This window comes from Vicugna pacos, chromosome 17 (genome assembly GCF_048564905.1).
Source record: "Vicugna pacos chromosome 17, VicPac4, whole genome shotgun sequence".
Classification (NCBI taxonomy): domain Eukaryota; kingdom Metazoa; phylum Chordata; class Mammalia; order Artiodactyla; family Camelidae; genus Vicugna; species Vicugna pacos.
This window is the reverse complement of record NC_133003.1, coordinates 13,215,683-13,235,326: the sequence shown is the minus strand read 5'-3', so window position 1 is coordinate 13,235,326 and position 19,644 is coordinate 13,215,683. Positions and strand designations below refer to the sequence as shown.

Genomic DNA, 19,644 nt, shown 5'->3' with positions numbered 1-19,644 from the left:
AATAATTGAGTTTAATCCAGTTATTATATTACAAGTTACAATAATTAAAGTTATTATTATAAAAGGTTTTAAAAGGCCAAATTTCTGGTTTTTATTTGTATCTTCAAAACTCTGAATGAGTATTCCAACTTTAATAGCCTGGTCAAAAGGCTCATGGAACATGAAAGGGCTAGTGTTTACTAAAGATTCAGACTTTATTTGCAGAATAAGTGCCTAATATGTGTTACAGTAGTTGTAAAACTTTAGAGGAAATAGATTTAGTAATTCTTTTATGTATTCTTTGTGATTTTTTTCTCTTTGTCGTAAAGTTTCATAGTCAGTTCTTAATGGTCCATTTATACATTAGATGTTCAACATTCACAGATAGTCTCTAATACTTATTTTCTCTGATAGGATCATCCCTTTCACACACACACACACAAATTGCCTTAAGTTAGGAACAAATAAAAACTCACAGAACCCTCATAACAATTAAAAAGGACAAATAGCTTTATCTTGTTTTTTTAAGTTAAATCTTAAGAGTTTATTTTTCCTCACTTCAAATTGTTTTTTGAGGTAGGCAGGGCATGCCGTAAATAATGAAAAATAAGCTTATTTTCCTCATGCTGTCTGTTCAGATTTCCATCCTTCTCAGTTGGTCCTAAAGCAGGCAACCAGAGGGAATGAGGAGGAAAAGAAACTAAAGACATCAGTATATTCTGTAAGCTGGATAACATGGAACTGAGTGCATTTTAAAAATTGTCGTAAGATACACATAACAAAATTTACCATCTCAGTCATTTTTAAGTGTACAGTTCTGTGGGCTTAAGTACATTTACATTGTGCAACCATTATCACCGTCCATCTCCAGAACTCTTTTTATCTTGTAAAATCTATTTGCAGTTTTAAAAGATTTTGAAATGTTTGGAGATTGCTCTGTGAAGGCGCAAATGCGGATGGTGTAGAAGTCCTGTCATGGCTGTAATAGGCATGTTGCTGCTATGCTGGGGGAACATGTCTGTCACAGCTTTCAGAAGAGCTCATAAGAGCAGGTATTGGAGGAGGTCACCAGTACTTCCGAAATTTGCCATTTTAACCATTTTAAAGTCTACAATTCATTGGCATTAATTACAGTAACAATGTTGTGCAACCATCACCACATTCTATTTCAAAAACCTTTTCATCACCCCTAGACAGAAATTCTGTAACCATGAAGAAATAACTCCATTGCTCCCTCTTCTTGCTCCTGATAACCTCTGACCTACTTTATGTCTCAATGAATTTGTCTAATTCTAGATATTTCATATAACTGGAATTGTACAATATTTGTCCTTTTGTGTCTGCCTTTTTTCACTTAGCATAATGTTTTTGAGATTCATCCATGTTGTAGCATGTATCAGAACGTCATTCCTTTTTTTCTCCTTTTAAGTAACTTAATTTTCCTTTTTTTAAAATGGCTGAATGATATTCTGTTGTATATGTTTATGACATTTTGTTTATCTGTGTATCTATGGATGGACACTTGGTTGGATTTTATTATTTTGTTGCCTGAAGAGGTAGATTTCAGGCATCTAGTAGTGAGAACCAGAAGTTTGTGGTTTTGATTATGGATTAGCAGCCTGAGAAGAAGGATACAAAGAGAAGAATTGTGCTTAGTTTAGAAGATACTGTCCAGTTGTATTGTTTTATGGAATAATAATCATATTAGCTTCATAGAGCTAATTGTCTTCTCATAGTTATTTTGCTGTTTTATTTGAGTAATTTATTCATTTTTAGGCCATGGCAAATTAAATATAAAAAACTTCTAGCAAGGGTAGCAGTTTTTAAAAATGCAAAGAATTGCCATAATAAACAATAATTATGGGTCTTAAAACTATCTTTCATTTAAGAGTAAAGTTTTTTTAAAACGTGAATTTTGAATGTCATTCATTGAGTAAATGTTTATTGAGCATCTGCTCTCTGTAGGTGCTGTGTTAGGTACGGAGGACATGGAATGGACAGATCTAACGTGGTCATTTCCCTTTTTGGAGCTTAGATTCTAGAGGGAGAAACTGATGCTAAAAAATAATTACATAATGGACTAGTTCTTTGATTTTTCAGCTTCTTTTTTCCTTCAAAATTAATGTCTGTGTTTAACATGGTAATTTTTTTTCTGTCTTGAAAGCTGTGATTTTCAGTGTATGTCACAATCAGTAGCATTCTTAGAATTGAGGAAATAATATATTTATTTACAACTGTGTTGAGTGCTTTGAGTGAACAGGAAATGATTTTGTTAGAGTGTCTGACAGGGGGACTTGACATGTTTGGAGCTCTGAGAAGGCTTCCCTGAGGAAGCGCCCTTTCAGTTGAGTTTTGAAGAAGGAGTGAAATTATTGAAGGGAGAGAGTTTTCAAATAAGAGGAAGAACTTAACAGTCACAGGGAAGAATGTGTGACAAGCTCCTGAGGTGAGAGAGTGTGGAGAATTCGAGGAAGAACAGCAGCAACAGCTAACATTTGCTGAGCTCCTACTGTGTACCAGGCGCTGTTCTAAGTTCTTTAAATGAATTGAATCCTCTTAATAACTCTGGGGTGGTCTGCCGTTCTCATTTTATCCACGATGAATCCAAGGCATGGAGAAGTGAAGTAGCTTGTGCAAAGTCACATAGCCAAGCGGCAGGGCTGAAATTTGCACTTAGGCTCCCACATTCTTAAATGTTGTGCCTCGCATAATGTCACTGCTAACTCTAACATAGACAGCAAGGATGAGAGTAGCCAGAGAGTTAGGCAGGAGCCAGATCTTATAGGCCAGTGGTTCTTAATTGAGGGTGATTTTGTCCTACAGGGACGCTTGGCAATGTATGAAGATATTTTTGCCTCTCACAACTGGGGGAGGGCTGTGCTACTGGCATTTGTGGGTAGAGGTCAGAGATGTTGCTAAAAATCCTGCAGTGCACAGGACAGCCCTGTACAACAAAGAATTATCTGGTCCAAATGTCAGTAGGGCCAAGGTTGAGAACCCTGATATAGAATTTTGGTCTGTGTCCTAAAAGCAATGGGAAAACACTGAAGCTTTTTTTTTTTTTTAACAAAATAGGTGAATATTTTACAATATGAGGGTAATACAATTTATATATATAATTTATTTAATATTTTACAGTATTAAGACCCTACTGGCCATTTTCCTTCATTTTTGAAATAGAAGTATCCTACATCACACAGAGAACTCAGTGGTAGCAAAAGAAAAAAATGAAAGTATCATGATAGCCAAAATATCATTGAAGGGTTTTGTGTAGGCGTAGGACATGATCAGATTTGTGCCTTAAAGGATGACTTTACTGCAGGTTGGAGATTATATCAGAAAGAGACATTAGTGGACGTGGGGAGATGAGTTGTGAGACTTGCAGGGCACTGGTGGCCTGGTCTAGAGTGCTCTAGTAGGCATGGTGAGAGTGGCTGGGACGGAGAAGTACGTAGGCGATGCTCAGTAAGCAGCAGTGGTTGGGGAGCAGAGAGGGGAAGTTTTGGGTTGTGCATCTGGGTGGATGGTAGACAACATTAGGGTGAGAAGGAGATTTGGAGAGGGAATTTGTGTTAGTATGTATTGCATTTAAGGTGCCTGTGAGGCAGCTAAGTAGAGATTTTGAAGAAGCAGTTTGGGGATTTGGATGAAGAGCCCGAAGGAGAGGTCTGGGCTGATACACATTTCAGACTAGTGAGCATATATAGAAGGTAACTGAAATCGTGAGTTGTGGATGAGATTGTCTAGGAAGAAAGTGTAGAGTTACGGATAATCACTCTTCAGTCTGAACCCTAAAGAACTCCAGGATTTCGAGGTCATGACTTGAGTCTTGCTTAGTTTTGACACTTTTTCGATCATCCTTTTGTGTTTGGTTCAGATTGTTATGTTATGATTGGATTTGTCTGGAAAGTTAACTCCACAGGAGACAAAAAATTACTCATATTTAAAATATCTTTAAGTGTTCTCTGTGGTGGTACACAAAAATGTTTAAAAGATTTTGAAATGTGAGTTAATTTTTCAGAGTTATGAAAAACATTTTTCTTTCCATTTCTATCTAGTTAAAATTTTTTTAAAAATTCTCCCCCTTTGTGCTTACTGTTTTTATTAGACAAATTCTGTGAAAGAGCAAATCTAAGTGGTCGTTTTTTAGTTATTTAGGACTCTTTCCAGGGGCATTAGTGCATGAATGCAGCCAATTCCCTTTGGGTGCAGACCTCTCCATTTTTTTTTCCCTATTTACCCACTGGAACTAAGGCAAAGGAGGGTGAGAGATGTGGTTGGGGCAGCCCCTACTCCTCACAGTCCAGAGCCCTAACTCTGTGCTGGCCAGCATTACTGTCAGTATCACACTGTTCCTTGATTTGTCCCTCTAACGAGAATTAAGGGAGGATTATTGAGCCCTAAGACTTAGTTTTGTGTCTCTGTGACTAAAAAATATTTGGTGTAAAGTTTACTGTCAAGATCTTCACCATTCCTATAACTTACAGGAATTTGGAGGAAGAAATTCAAACAGCATAATATCATTATCCTAATTCTAAAGATGTTACTAGTTAAAACCCACTACCCACCTCCACACAAACACACATACACACACACACACACAAACTATTTCTATTAGAACTATGAATCACATTTTCCCCTTTGGTTAGATATATCATTGCTGAGCCAAAGTTTCAGTTTTCCTTTGCTATTTTATTTATTAGGTTGTATTCAAACTTTAGTAATAAAGTCTATAATCTTAAATTTCTTCTCATTCCAAAATAATATTTTGCTATCAAAAAAATCTTTGAATAAAAGGAAGGTATAGTTGTTTGACATCAGAAGAAAATGGGTTAAAATCCCTAGATTTTATCTAATACATATTTGTTTTTATACTCAGAAAAATTTATATAGTTAGTTTTCAACCACCAAAAACTTTAAAAATTGTTAAACGTAATTATGTTGTAAGACCTAATTGAGAAAAATGGTACCTTTGGTTTTCTACTAGGGGGAAGTTGCTGGGAAATTAAGTAGTGGTTTTTATTTGTTAATTTGGAAACCATAGCAACACAATAAATATATGTCTCTTAATTTGTCTTTCAGTACTCAGTTTCAGTTGGCGTGAGTGTCATAGAAGAATAAACAAAATTAAACACAGTAAACTCTGAGTCTTAGCTACCTGAATTAGTCATTTTCCTTGAATGTTTCACTTTCCTAGAATCTTGTATTTCAGATTTCTTAAAATTCAAGCATGATCTGTAAAGATCCAGAGTACACCTTATTTTTCTTTCTTATGCCAGTTGCATGGGTTTTATATTTTGGATATACATGTAGGCTGGCAGTTCCATATTTGGCTCAGTTTGGTTCATTTTTGTCAAATCATGAAATTTTAATTTGCCTTCAAAACTTACATGATCACAGTAGGATAAAAGTTTAAAATCTAGAGGTGTCCCTTCTTTTAAAGGTATTTGAGTGTGCCTTTTCATGTACTGTTCTTTTTGAAAAATACTAAATGCAGAAAAGTTTTGATCATACCGTAAGTACCCATGAATCTACATTAACTGATGCTAACATTTTGAGACAATTGTTTCAGATCTTTTCTAAAAAAAAATAAGAAAGAAGGGAGAAGACCTTATAAACCAAGTTTAGGTCCCTTTATTTTACCCCCTAGGCATATTTCCCCTTCTCCCATCTCCAATAGGGAACCACTGTAATAAAATCACGAGATATCCTTCCTGTTCATGTTTTAAAAGTTCTAATACATTTCACCATAAACAGTATTGCTTTATGGGTTTTTGTATATCACTTTGTGTTCTCAGGCACAGGGGTATGGAACAATTAAGAACATGTGGCAAACTGCCAGAAAACTAGCTCAGTTTGGCTGGAGAGAAGCTGTGGGGATGGGAGAAGATGATGGTGGAGAGACCATAGGGGCCGGTCAGGAAGGGATTTATGTGCTGAGGAGTTTAAATTTGATTTTGGCAGCTGTTGGGGAACAACTGAAGGGTAAAACCCTTTTCAGATTTGAATTGTGATATAATCGCTTTAGCCACTGTGTGAAGAATGACTGGTAGGGAGAGGACTAGTCAAAAAATTTTGTTGTCATCTTGGTGAGAGGTGATGAGAGTCTGAATTAAGGCAGTGATAGTGGGAATGGAGAAGAAAGTTTGGGTTGAAGAAATAGCACAGAGACAGAATTGACAGAGCTAGTTAGTTGAGATTTAGTGACTGGATGTGGAAGGAGGATAAAAAAGAAAGAAGAAACTTACAATGATCCTTCATTTCAGTTTTTAGGTAATGAGACAGCTGATGAGGAATGTAAAGAGGAAGATGAACTTTAAGGGAAAGATTATAAAGTTAGTTTGTGATATACTGAGTCTGAGGTTCCAGCGGGACAGCCTCAGTGTCTTAATAGCCAGTTAGGTCAGGACTGTGAGAGAAAAGTCTGGGTTGGATGCAAAGATTTGCAGACTATCGCTATCACCCAGGGAAAGAACATTGAGTGAAAAGAGTGAGATGAAGCCTGGAAGCTTTGACTATGTTAAAAATTAAGGAGCTGGCAGAGAAAAATGAGCCCATGAAGGATTCTGAGGAAGAGAGGTCAGGGAGTCAAGAGGAAAACCAGGAGAGACTAGTATTGCAGGAAAGCCAAGAGAGGAGAGTTATAAGAAGGAATTGAGTGGCAGTGATGTTGGAATCCCAGAAAGGACAACTGAGATAAGAACAGAAAAGTTCTGTTGGGTTTGGTAGTTAGAGGTCATTAGTGACTGGCGTGAGCAATTCAGCGAAATGGTTGGACAGAATCCAGAATGCAGTCATTTGAAGAGAGAGGGAGTGAGGAGGGAGGTGTGAGGAAAGTTGGCTGTAAAGAGAAGATGAGGCAGAATTGAAAGAGGATGGGACTTTTTTTTGTTTGCTTATTTTTTAAGGATGAAAGAGACTTTGAACCTACTTATGATGAGAAGAACAAACCAATAGAGGGAATCCTGCTGTTTTTTTAAGTGAATATAACTTTTTTCCCTCCAAATAATAGTTCCAAATGAAATTTAATGTGTGGATTATATATTCCAAGGAGACGGTGGGTTACTGTCCATGGGATCAGATAGATCCTGCTTTACTTGTATACCCACTGGACAGATACTTATAATAGGATTGGCCTTAGTTAAGTTTTTGATTTGCAGTGCCACTGGGGGCCACAGTGAGTTTATTTTAGCCCATTCTTCTGTGTTTATTTGACTTAAGCAGTAACAGAACCCAAATTTAAAATTATGAAAGTGTAAGGATGTTTTTGGGTATTGGACATCATAAAATGTATTATGGCCAATTGTTTGTTCCTTGGTGTTTCAGGCAGATTAATTCAACAGTGTGTAATACAGAATAGCATGGATGGGAGGAGGAAGAAAGTGAAGTTAGAATTAGAACACAAAGTATTCCAGGCTCATGCTTGGAAGAGGGGGAGTCTGTTAGAATGGAAATTAAAGGTTGAATTTAAAGGGGATTGTAGAGAAGGTTTGGTTAGGAAGTAGAAGTCCCTGAGACTTCGAGTTTTCAACAAATATGACAAGGATTCTATTTCTGAAGATTGAAAAATAGGGAAGCAAAGTGTATTCACTGGGGGAAGATGAGGTTGCTTTTATTCACTCTTAATGTATTACAAAGGATCCACTAGACATTTAGAAATGTAGGCTTTGATTTTGGTTAGAGCTTGAGACGCTAGATTTGAGTCATTCTCATTGGCTGATAGTTCAAAATATGGAGTGAAAATGAGAGGGAAGGCTGTGTATAGCAAAAGGAGAAGATTAACTACATTTGGGGTGAAGTTGTGGTCAAAGAAATAAGAGAGCCAGAATGGTACAGTTTCATAGAAAAGAGAGCATCTATGTTAAATTGAAAATCATAGGCTAATTCATCCAAAGTAAACTGATTATTTGTCTAAGGATATGGTTCTTGTACTTGGGATATAAAGGTATAAGTTGTGGCAACATAGTTAAGAGCATTAACTGAAATCAGATTCTTAGGCTGTGGATATCAGTTCCAGTACTTGCTGGCCAGTTACTTAATTTTAGGCAAGTTACTTAATCTTTTTATACTTCAGGGGATTACTTTGTGGATTAAAGGAAAATAAGCACCTAGATTTGCTAAGTGCTCAAATGATGGCAGTAATATTAGTGTCAGTTCTCCTCTTTCCTGCCATCTTGAAAGTTTGAGTTTTGATTGTATGGGGATTATTCTCAAAGCAGAGTTTAATTTTATAAATATTAGAAGCAAAGATAAGTCACCCCTTAACAGAATTAGTACAGTTTGAATTGGGTCCTGATATACTACCATAAGATTAATCATTATTTCCCAGATGTGTTCCCTGGAGCATGATCCTTGAAGAATTACTTAGGCTTTATTTAATAATGTGGTCAGGTAAGTGTGAGAAATGCTTTTGTATTTTATCATTTTCTTGGGGATTCGTAATGTGTATTAAGATCTGATTAAAAAATTTTTAACCTGGCATTTTCTAAACTTACTACAGCAAGAGATTCCCTTTCTCCCATTTTATATACTGAAATTTTTGTGTTGGAATTTTACATATTTTACTATTTATTTAACTTAGGCATTATATTTTTTTATGCACTGTCTTATTTATTTAAAAAAATTTAATTGAGATACAATTCAAATAGCATAATATTTACAATTTTAAAGCATAGTTTTAATGGTGTTTAGTATATTCAGAAGGATATGCAGCCATTGCCACTTCAAAAAAATTTTTTCTTGTTGTTGGGGGAGGTGGTAATTAGGTTCATTTATTTATTTGATTTTTCAGTGGAGGTGTTGGGGATTGAACCCAGGACCTCAGGCATACTAGACTTGCAGCCTACCACTTGAGCCACACCCTCCCCCCTCATTGCCACTTTTTAATTGCAGAACGTTTCATCAGCACAAAAAGAAATTCCATCCTGTTATCAGTCACTATCTTTCTCCCCCTTGCTCCAGCCCATGGCAGTCAATAATCTACTCTCTGTCTCTGGATTTGCCTATTCTGGACATATAAATGAAACCCATGTAATTTGTGGCCTTTTGTGTCTGGCTTCTTTCACTTATCATAGTGTTTTTAGGGCTCACCCATGTTGTAACCTATCTCAGTACTCCATTCCTTTTTATGGCTGAATAATATTTCATTCTGTGGATGATAACCATTTTGTTTATCTATTCATCAGTTGATGAACATTTGGGTGGTTTCCATTTTGGGGGCTATTATGAATAATGCTGCTACAAAAATTTATGTACAGATTTTTGTGTGAACATATGTTTTCATTTCCCTTAGGTACATAACTCGAGATGGTCTTATGACTGTGTTTAATGTTTTGAGGAACTGCTAAACTGTTTTCGGTAGCAGGTGCACCATTTTACATCTCCACCAGAAATGTGTTCTGACTTTTCCACATCCTTGCCAATGCTAGTCATTTTACGTTAATTTTTAAAAAAAACTATAGCCATCCTAATAGGTATGAAATGATATCTCAATGTGATTTTGGTTTGCATTTCTCTAATGACCAATAATGTTGAGCATCTTTTTGTGTGCTAATTGGCCATTTGTGTATCTTCTTTAGAGAAATGTGTATTCAAATCCTTTGCCCATTCTAAAATGGAGTTACATTTGACTCTTGAACAATGTGGGGGTTAGGGGTGCCTACCCTCTCTGCAGTCAAGAATCTGCCTGTACCTTATTGTTGGCCCTTCATATTTGTGATTCCTCTGATCTGTGGATAATATAGTATTGTTGTATTTAGCATTGAAAAAAATCTGTGTATAAGATTCAGAACAAACAGTTCAAACTCATGATGTTCAAGGGTCAGCTGTATTTATCTTTTTATTGCATCTCACATATTTTTGTTTTCTTAAATTCCAAAACAGTGTAATACAAAATTATGATGGTAGAGGAACATTCCCTAATGTAGAAGTGCTCACATAGTACGTGTTTAGTTCTCCTCTTTTCATTGTATGGTTCCTAGTTACCAGCTGAGTCATAAAGTGAACATTCAACAAATTTAGAAGGTTTATGATTTAACACGATCTAAAATATTTGTTCCAGGGGTGATCAAAGCCTCTGACTTTTGCTTTCATTTTATTTTTCCATTTGCCCCAAGCACTTAATGAGAAATGAATTTTAACCTATCTAAATATATCTTTTATTTTTTGTGTTATCATTTTCACTGCTCTAAGAATACATTTCTATATCTATCCAATTACATATTATTTCCTTTAATCAGCCTTTACATGCCTAATATTTGAAAGCATCATGATCAGAATAATGTTTAGAAACCTGGTCCAGTACCTACTGGATTTCACAGGTAATTTACAAACCTGAATTTCCAGTTCCTAAATTTTCCTGTAAACTTTATTTAAAAGTTTGTGTCATATCAGCCCGAAGACCATACAAATACTTAAATGATTTAGGCTCCTGAATACTTCTGATTTCATTCATGTCATATACCAGCTTTTAAATGAACTTTTTTTGTGTGTGTGGTAAAGTAAACAACATAAAACTTACTGTTTTAATCATCTTTAAGTATAAATTTCATTGGCATTAAGTACATTTAGATTACTGTGCAGTCATCACCACTATCCATTTTCAGAACTTTTGCATCATCCTTACTGAAACTCTGTACCCATGATGTAATAACTCTCTGTTTCCTCGTTCCCCTAGCCCTTGGATACCAGTTGTACTTTCTGTCCCCATGCTATTTGACTGTTCTAGGTACTTGAATAAGCAGAATACAACATTTGTCCTTTTGTGTCTGGCTTATTTCACTTAACAGTGTCTTCAAGATTTATCCATGTTGTAGCATGTGTCAACAGTTCCTACCTTTTGAAGGCTGCATAATGTTCCATTGTCTGTACGTAACACATTTTGTTAATCCATTCTTCTGCTGATGGACATTTGGGCTGTTTCTACCTTTTGTCTGTTGTGAATAGTGCTGCTGTGAACGTAAGTGCATAGATGTCTGTTTGAGCCTACTTTCAGCTCTTCTGTATGTACCCAAAGTGGAGTTACTGGATCAAGTGATGATTCTGTGTTTAATTTTTTTTAACCAGCTTTGTTTTGAGCTTAGTTAAATCCTTGTGGATTTATTGTTGTATCTTTTTATATCTGTGAGGGCAGGTTAAAACAAGTCCACAGTAGCTCTTTCATGCAATTGTATTCTGAGGGGGAAATGCTAGTGTTGCTACTTAGAAGTATACTTTGTGTACCTATAATCTGACTATTTAAAAATATACCTGTATAAGAATAGAATACATATTTTGTCTACCAGATTGGAATCGCTGTTAGCTGCTTGCTACTCTGACTCTCAGGCATCTGGGAGCAGTGTATAGAAAAAACCAAATAAAATAGTTTTAAATCCTCTTTATCTTTTTAAAGCTTGTTGTTTAGTGGCCCTGCTCGGTACCATCTCCAAGAGAGGTAACATCTGAGTTTTGCATAAAGTTGGCTAAGTTCCAAAGGGAAGGATGTCTGTGTGGCTCTGGAGCCCATGTTCTTTTTGTTACACAGAAGTTAGGTCCCTCCCCTTTTGTTGTGCAAGAAGTCATATTAGAGAGTAGATTTCAATGATCTACACTTTAGGTTTGGTGAGAGAAGTCCCATTTTAGCAGAGGTTGTGCAGAATTGGCTACAGACTTAGAAGGATGAAATTGGCATCGCTGATATATTTCTAAGGGAGGCTACAAGTACAAAGCCAATATATAGTAGAAGTGAAAATTCCTACACATTGCTGTGGCTTTCATAAATTGAAAAAAAAAAGAGGTTTGGAAATTTTCCCCAGAAAAATGATACTTTGTAATTTAAAATGTATTTGTTATCTGCTGAAGCATAGCTTACTTAGCCTTGAAGTCTTTTTCTATAAAATACGAACTGGTTAAAAAAAAGTGGTGTCCACGCATAGTTAGAGGGGTAAATAAAATGGAGTGTAGGTTTTTTTAAAGCTAGAGGTCAATGTAAAATTCATGTGAGAATACTAATTGCTCTGGCCATGTCAGGGTTTAGAGCCTAAGGTTGGTCAATTTCAGTTCACTTTGCAGGGTTTTGCTACCAAAAGACAGTTTAGACAGACTGGGGAATTGGCAAAATTGGGGTATTTGAATAAGCAGTGACTATTAAACTGTGTCATCTTCTTAGAAGCCTGCTGTGACCGTGCCAGCAAAGTCATTGCTCCTTCCCGCATGCTTCCTTCTCTTTAAGTGCTGTGTTTATCTCCCTCGGCCAGATTGTGAACCTCTTTAGGGTAGAGATGTCATGTCTTATTTTTGGCACTTAGTATAATTGCTTACACACAGTAGACCCCCTTTAAACATTGGCTGAGTCTTTTCCTAGTGTTAGACTTGAGCACAAATATAACATGGGAAAAAACAACTGTAGTTATCAGAGAGGGCATCTGAATCAGAGTTAGAATGTGGCCAAGAACCTGGGAAACCACCATAAGGTAGAAACCAGAGAGCTGTTTAAGCTTCATGAAGTACATCAAGCTATTTCCTTGGCTCATTTTCTTGCTCCTTTGGCCCATGGCCTGAAAAGTCTTTTGTTTATTTAGCGGACATTGAGACATGGAAGTTGTGGGGTGACAGAAGCATGTAAGTTGAATATCATGTAATACATTTAATACAATATAATAAGCCACAATAGGGGTACATGCATAGAGTACTACTCTATGAAAGAGGGAGTGGAGGAAGTCTTCCTAGAAGGTAGTATTTTAACTGATTACGAGAGAAGGGAGACTACCTTCTGCCAGGCAAACAGTCTGTGAAGGGAGGCTTAACACTGGAGCACAGCAGAATCTAGGAATGGAGGGTGATGGAGGCAGCTGGTGGAGGTCGGTAAGTCCTGGGCAATAAGGCGGAGATCGGACTTACTTCTGTTTCTGCTTTTCTTGTCCTCTCTCCTCTTTGTACTTAGGCTAAGGCATTTTTGCTTTAACCATAAGTGGTGGGGAGCCGCTGGAGGATTTTACATGGCAGAGTGAATGACGTGATCAGAAATGTGTTTTGAAAGGCAGACTGGCAATCCTGTAACCATGTAGAAGATGAATTGTAGGGCAGAGTCTGGAGTCAGGAAGATGGGTTTGGGGGCAGTTGTATGAATTCAATTATATGAAATGTCCAGAAGAGGCAACTTCATTGAGACAGAAAGTAGATAAGTGGTTGCCAGGGGCTGGGGTGGGGGGTGGTGGTGGGCAATAGGGAGTGACTGCTAGTGGGTACAGGTTTTCTTTGTGAGGTGATGAAAATATCCTGGAATTAGATAGTAGAGATGATTGTGCAACCTTGTGAATATACTTAAAAACCCAGTGAATTGTGCACTTTTAAGCAGTGAATTTGATGGTATGTAGATTATATCTCAATTGAAAGAGAGAGGGAAAGAGTTCCTGAAACAAGCAGGAGCAGTAAGCATAATGAAAACAAAGATGGGTTGGAGAGAAACTCGATCGTGGAGAATTGACAATATTTGGAGGCGGAACATTGGCAGTGTTTCAAAATGAACTAGAGGCTGCTTCTGCAGTTTCTAATTTGTGTGATTGAATTGACAGGGAAGGAAATTATGGAAAAAGCCAAGCTTGGAGAAATATAATGAATTGTGTGAAATGTTTTGAATGTGTAATGAAGGCAAGCAGCTGAAGGTAGAGGCCCAGATTTCAGGAGAGACTCTGGGACTAGCAAGAGCAATGAGTACGTAGGAGGTGTTGACTGAAGTCAGTCAAACTGCTGATGGATGCTGAATTGTCCCCCCACCCTCTTTGGAAAGTACTGTTCCGTTTGCTCCTTGTCCTCAAAGCTGGTGTAGAGGTGTGGTGGTGGTGGTGGTTTTTAAATAAAGCTGAGTCTTTATATTACTTTTCAGGCAGAGGCAAGGCTGGCTGCAAAACGTGCTGCCCGAGCAGAAGCAAGAGATATCCGCATGAGAGAACTGGAACGACAACAAAAAGAGGTAATTTGGGGGGTGTAACCCTAATTTCCGGTTAGCCTCAGAAAAGAGTCGATACTTGGCTAGTTTCCTTCTGAAGTAAATCTGGTTCCTTTTGAAACACTAGGAATAGAATAACTTGATGTGTGTATTTTAACAAGCCATTCTATGTCAGCAAATTGAATGCAATATTTGTTTTCAATTGTAACAGCCAACACATGCATAGCTCTTCCTTGCTGTAAGTTATTATAGTGTTATAAGTACTTTATGTGTAATAGCTAAAGTTGGCTTAGAGATGACAAAATTATTTACTGTAGTCCTAAATGTCCTAGAATTTTGATTAACTGCATTATGGTATCTACGTAGTAAAACTCTAAAATCATATAGCCTTATAGTTTGTAAGCATATTTAATAATAGAGGAAAATATTCATATAAGAAAATGAAAAACACAAGTATAAGCCTGGTAGGACTCCAGTTTTGTGTCAGAAAAACTAGTATCCGTATGTAGGTCAAAAACTACTGGAAAAAAGTGATTATTGATAATACTTAGGTTTGTCTTTGGTGGAATTATGATTGGTTTTATGTTTTTATGCTTTTCTATAGTTCATACATTTCAATATGTTTTTATCAGAAAGAAAAACAAAAAATTTTTAAATAGGCATTAGAAATTGGATTGCTTTAAAATGAAACAAATACTCTTTTTACTCTTTCCTTCTGGCATTAATCTAGCTCTGAAAATTCCTATAAAAATAATTCTGATGTTGTATTATTATGAAGGGGGAAAAAACCTGCAGGACAGCATTAAACACTTTGAGGCTGGTGTTGGAACTTCCGCTAATGGGTTAAGAAGATGTGTATAGAGTCCATATTGTCACAACTCAGAAACAAAACCAAAAACAATTGATATGTTGCTAAATTTTTTTAACCTCATATATAGCTTCAAATATTGGATGCAGTTCTTGGCTTGAAGTGAAAATGTTGCAATGTATTATCTTTTATACTCCTACAATTACAGTAAATTAGAAGGATACAGTTATTAAGTATAAATTTTATTCATAATCCTCTAAGCTACAGAGGAACATATATCTCTTTATTATTGAACATACTTAGCTTAGTAATTTTCTGTATTTTCAACGTGTAACTAAACTTTGAATTAACAGTCATTGCTCTTCAGGGCAAATGTATATGATTAAGACTGACAGCGTGCAGTATGTTGGAAACTGTTTAGTTTATGAAACTTTTGCATTTGTAGTACTCTCATCCTTCCTTTGATCGGAAATGGGGACAGATTCAGAAGTGGCTGGTAGGCCAGGATTGCCTGTCCTGCATGTTGTGATCAGTTGCTGAAATAATGCAATTGCAAAGTAAAACATTGACTAATAGTTTGCAAAGTAGGAGTGTTTGGCATGTTTGAACCTAAAGGTCAGAGAGTATTGTGCCTATAGTGGACCAAGTGTGTGCTTGGAGTCTGACCATTTTCTGTTAAGTTACAGCTTCATACTCTCCTCGGGAATGCTCCTGACCAAGAAAGATTCAGTAGATGAATATGTTTTCTTTCTGTGGGTTTGTTCTCTCTTCCAAATTTGTCCCTCTCCCCCTCTCATTCCCCTTCTCCCTCTCTGTTTCTCTCTCCTTCCTCCCCTCTTTCTCTCTTCCTTTCTAAAAACTTAGTCAGCAGGGTCTTCATTGAGAGGTGACCCAAATCATTCTTTTATCTCCTCTGAAAATTTTATTTTTTCAGTTCTCTCAGTTCCTTTTCAAGTCTTCTACCACCACTCCCAAATGTGTTAGCTACAAAAGCAAATTGCAACCAGTGGAGTATTAGTTACTGTGAATCATTCCTAAATTTGAACCTTTTTCAGTGTTGTTAAGTTCCCCAGCTGTCTCCTGCTGCAGAGGTTCTTAGCTTGGTTGTGAATAGGCTTGCAGGAGGGGGCATGAAACCTTAAAGTCTCACGCAAGGTTTTGAATATATGCATGTCTTTATGTGAAATGTCTACAGGTATTTTGATCATCAGATTCTCAAAGGAGTCTATGATCCCTAAAACAGATCTAATTGATGCTAAACAAGCAACTTTTATAAGCAAATTCCCTCTATAGCAGCATTTTAAGGTACAACCAGAATTAAAATATTTATGACTGTATTGACCTGCAAATTTAAAACTTTATCATATATCTTATTGTGATATTTTAGAAAAGAGAGAAAAAAGATACTTGGTTGCTTAAAATTAGGTGACTCCTCGTGTGTGTGTTTGTTACTTTGGAGTGGAATCTGTCCTTGCTCATTACTAAAGCTAGCTCAATTATTGTTATTTAAAGTGTGTTCTGCATGTAACTGGCTTAATATTACTGATGATGCCTTAAGAATGTTTTGTGTGAATAAAAGCAACCATTTTTGCTTGCAAAAGTAGAAATATTAGTTTAATTTCTTATGCTAATTATGTATTATAGTTCTAAAATTAAATGGCCTAGGATTTTAACATCTTAGAGCAAACCAGAACATTAAATAAGAAGAAAAGCCTATGTAAAAGTCACATGTTTGACTCCTATATTCAAAGGCCATGAAGATAGACATTTTTTTTTTTTTTTATCTCTGTGAAATGTGTGCTGTTCAGGCAGTGAATGTGCTAGATTTTCATGGAAGGGACAGCAATTTGGGTTAGAGGCTTAACATGCAGGTGAAAAGTTACCCAGGTCTTGAATAATAGCTAAGATTTGGACATGCAGAAAAGGCGGGGTTTACTTCCAGACGGGAATAATTAACACTCCAACCCCTCTGACACCTGGTTTTTCAGACTGACTTTTCCTCTCACTTATCTTATCTTTGTCTCCTTGGCTGCTTTCTGTGAGCTTGTAGTAGAAGTTGGCATGTGATAGTCACAATATAAAATATACATTAGTAATAAATTTATAATAAAATGAATAATGCATACACAAATAATTGGACTGTCAATTATTAGAAGGAAGAATCTTCCCATATTAAAAATTTCTCCCAATTTTGGTACTTCTTTGTCTGGGAGTGAGATGTTGGGATGTGAATAGGGAACACAAAGGGGTGAGGCTCAGGAATGAAGCTGACTTTGAGTGCATATCTGTATGCCGACGCTGTGCTAGTGCATTTTACATATGTGCTCATTTCTCATTACGAGATAGGTACACTATCTCCATTTTACAAATAGGTAATAAAGGACTGGTGAAGTAAACAACTTGCTCAGGCATTGGCAGAGCCAGAATTTGGAGGTATGAGAGAGTGCCACATGTGCTAATAATGGATTGGAAGGTGAAAGGCTCAAGAAGAAAAGACCCTATGTCTTTCTGGGCCTCCAAATGGTCTTAGGTTAGCCAGTGCTTCTGTTTTTAAACTGGATGGCTGAATCAGTGGCATGTTGATGACCTGAAAGAGTAAATGCAGTTTCTGAAGTTTCCTAATTTAAAACTGAGGTGATGGGGGGACAGAGTTCAGTGGTAGAGTGCATGCTTAGCATGCATGAGGTCCTGAGTTCAATCCCCAGTACCTTCATAAAAAAAAACCAACCCTAAAAAAACCCCCCCAAACCCAAAAAACAAACAAAAAACCAAAAACCAAAACTGAGGGAATGGCTCCAGACGTGAATTAAGTATTATTTGTTGACAGAGAAGATGGCTGGTTGTATTCACAGGGCTGTGGGCTTTTTTTTTTTTTTAATAAAACTCCTTTGTTCTCTCTTTCAGTGAACTTTTAAAAACAGATTATGTTTCATTTCCATTAATTTAATTTAAATGTATCAAAACATAATTTTCCAGAAAGCCTTACCAAATACACATCCATCTTTTAAGGCATTGTCCTGTTTATTCAGCTTTGGATCCTTTATACTTATAAGGTCTCCTAGGACAATGAAAATGTTTTGTTCTCTTGACTATGGAAGAGAGGAGTACTCTGTCTTGTAATTTGTACCAAAAAACACAGTTTGCTGACATTTTTTCTATTGGCCTCTGGTGCTATTAATTCAAGAAAAGCTGATTGCCAATTTAAATACTTTAGAAATCTTGGGAATTAAAGCCTTTTGTTATTCCAGAGAAGGAGAAAGCACTGAGTAAAAACCACGATACCTTGACATTTTCTTCATATTCTTCCAGTGTAATCAGTCTGAATTTAGCCTTTGTAATACGGTGTCTTCATTGGTTCAGTGGTCTTGGTGAGTCAAAAAATGCTAGTCCCAGCTTTCTGACTTTATTGATTCCTAGTCTCTTTGTGCTGTAGTTTTCTGCACTGTAAAATGAAGAGTGATCTCTCAGGACCCTTCTAGCTTTTAAAAATAATTCTAGGGTTGGTGCCGGGGTCTTTTTATACAAGGATTGCCTTCTGTTTCTTCGTATTTGCCACTATGCAGAAGTATTCACTGTAGGGGGAGTACTTAAAAACTACGTAAAAACCTACCTTTCTATGTAGGCGTGGTGCTACATGGCAGACTTTTAGTAAAATATGTGCTTTGGGTCTTTTTTGGTGTAGTAAAAATTTGCTTTGAGGTTGCCTTACTATTTGTACATTAGCCACTAGCCATTTTGGGTAATTAGGTTTAGATTTGAATTGATTAAAATAAAAATTTAGTTCCTCAGCTGCACTTCCAGCATTCAAGTGCTCAGTAGTCGCATGTGGCTAGTGGCTACCATATTAGACAGCACAAACGTAGAACATATCCATTGTCAAAGAGCATTCTGTTGGATAGTGCTGGCTTAAGACGTAGTTTACGATTATGGAATAAACTATATTCTCGCAGTTTAAATTGACTGGCCTGTATGGAATTTGCATTTTATTCTGTAGTTTTCTGAAGTCTTTTTAGACCACTTTTTTAAATGGAGCTAAAAAGAAAAGCTGTGTAAACATAGAGGTATATCAATACTTAATAAGATACTGTTATTTAGAATTATTTTTGTAATAGACAGAATTGAGACTAAATATGAATTCATTTGTCTTTACTACATCCTTAATGGGATATGCTCTTTAGAAGTAGGTTTTTAAAAAATGCTCCTGTGTGGTAGGTGGAATGAAAAGATAGGATAGAATAAAGGGAAGATTGAATATTAAACCGTGTATGTCACCCTAGTATCCCAAATAATACTGGCAGGGGCATGTAGAATTAACTTGCGTTTGTAGCACGAGGCTCCTGAAGCTAACCAAGCAAAGTAGCATAGAACTGGTTACCACTAAATAAACTGTATCTACCTTGCTGGGCTAGCACACATGCCCCCCAAGCTTTTGTGGTATATATAACATCTGATAGTCAAAGAAAGGGAAGAAATTTGCTTGGCTTCTTACAGATTACATGTGTCTATTACATAACAAAAAAAATGTAAATCAACAACGGATTCCTAAAGATCAGAGCACCATATTGGATATTGAATCATTGAATCATACTGATGCTTATAAACAGACTTCTGAACAGATTTGATCAGATGCATCTATGTACACAGCAGATGACAACCAGGAGTTTTTTTGGAATTATACTCAAAGATCATGACCAAAATAAAGCATTAAATTGTGGTGTTTCAGTTGAATTACTGTTTCTGTATTTGAAATGAATGCTCAGACATAGCCACATATATTTGTTCCACTTGTGTAATAATCATGCTGTTTTGTCATGGGGTGTTGAAGTATTGATTCATTCTGGAAAAAGCAGTGCTGATTAACTGTGAACCCAGTTGGATGGTTGTGTGTAGATTCTTAGTCAATGCAAATTACCTGAACACTTTGGACTTTGGA

At 36.5% G+C, this 19,644-nt stretch overlaps 1 protein-coding gene across 7 annotated transcripts in view; it reads left to right on the top strand.

Moving 5' to 3' along the window:
* LRRFIP2 (LRR binding FLII interacting protein 2) overlaps window positions 1-19,644 on the top strand; it is a 99,500-nt gene that overhangs the window by 22,873 nt on the left and 56,983 nt on the right. For 6 of the 7 annotated variants that reach the window (XM_072940981.1, XM_072940979.1, XM_072940980.1 and 3 more), the window contains exon 3: window positions 13,841-13,927. In XM_072940981.1, coding sequence (XP_072797082.1) covers window positions 13,841-13,927 — 87 coding nt within the window. Of the gene's footprint in view, window positions 1-13,840; window positions 13,928-15,156; window positions 15,208-19,644 lie in introns of all 7 variants that reach the window. The other variant, XM_072940985.1, reaches the window with a different exon arrangement.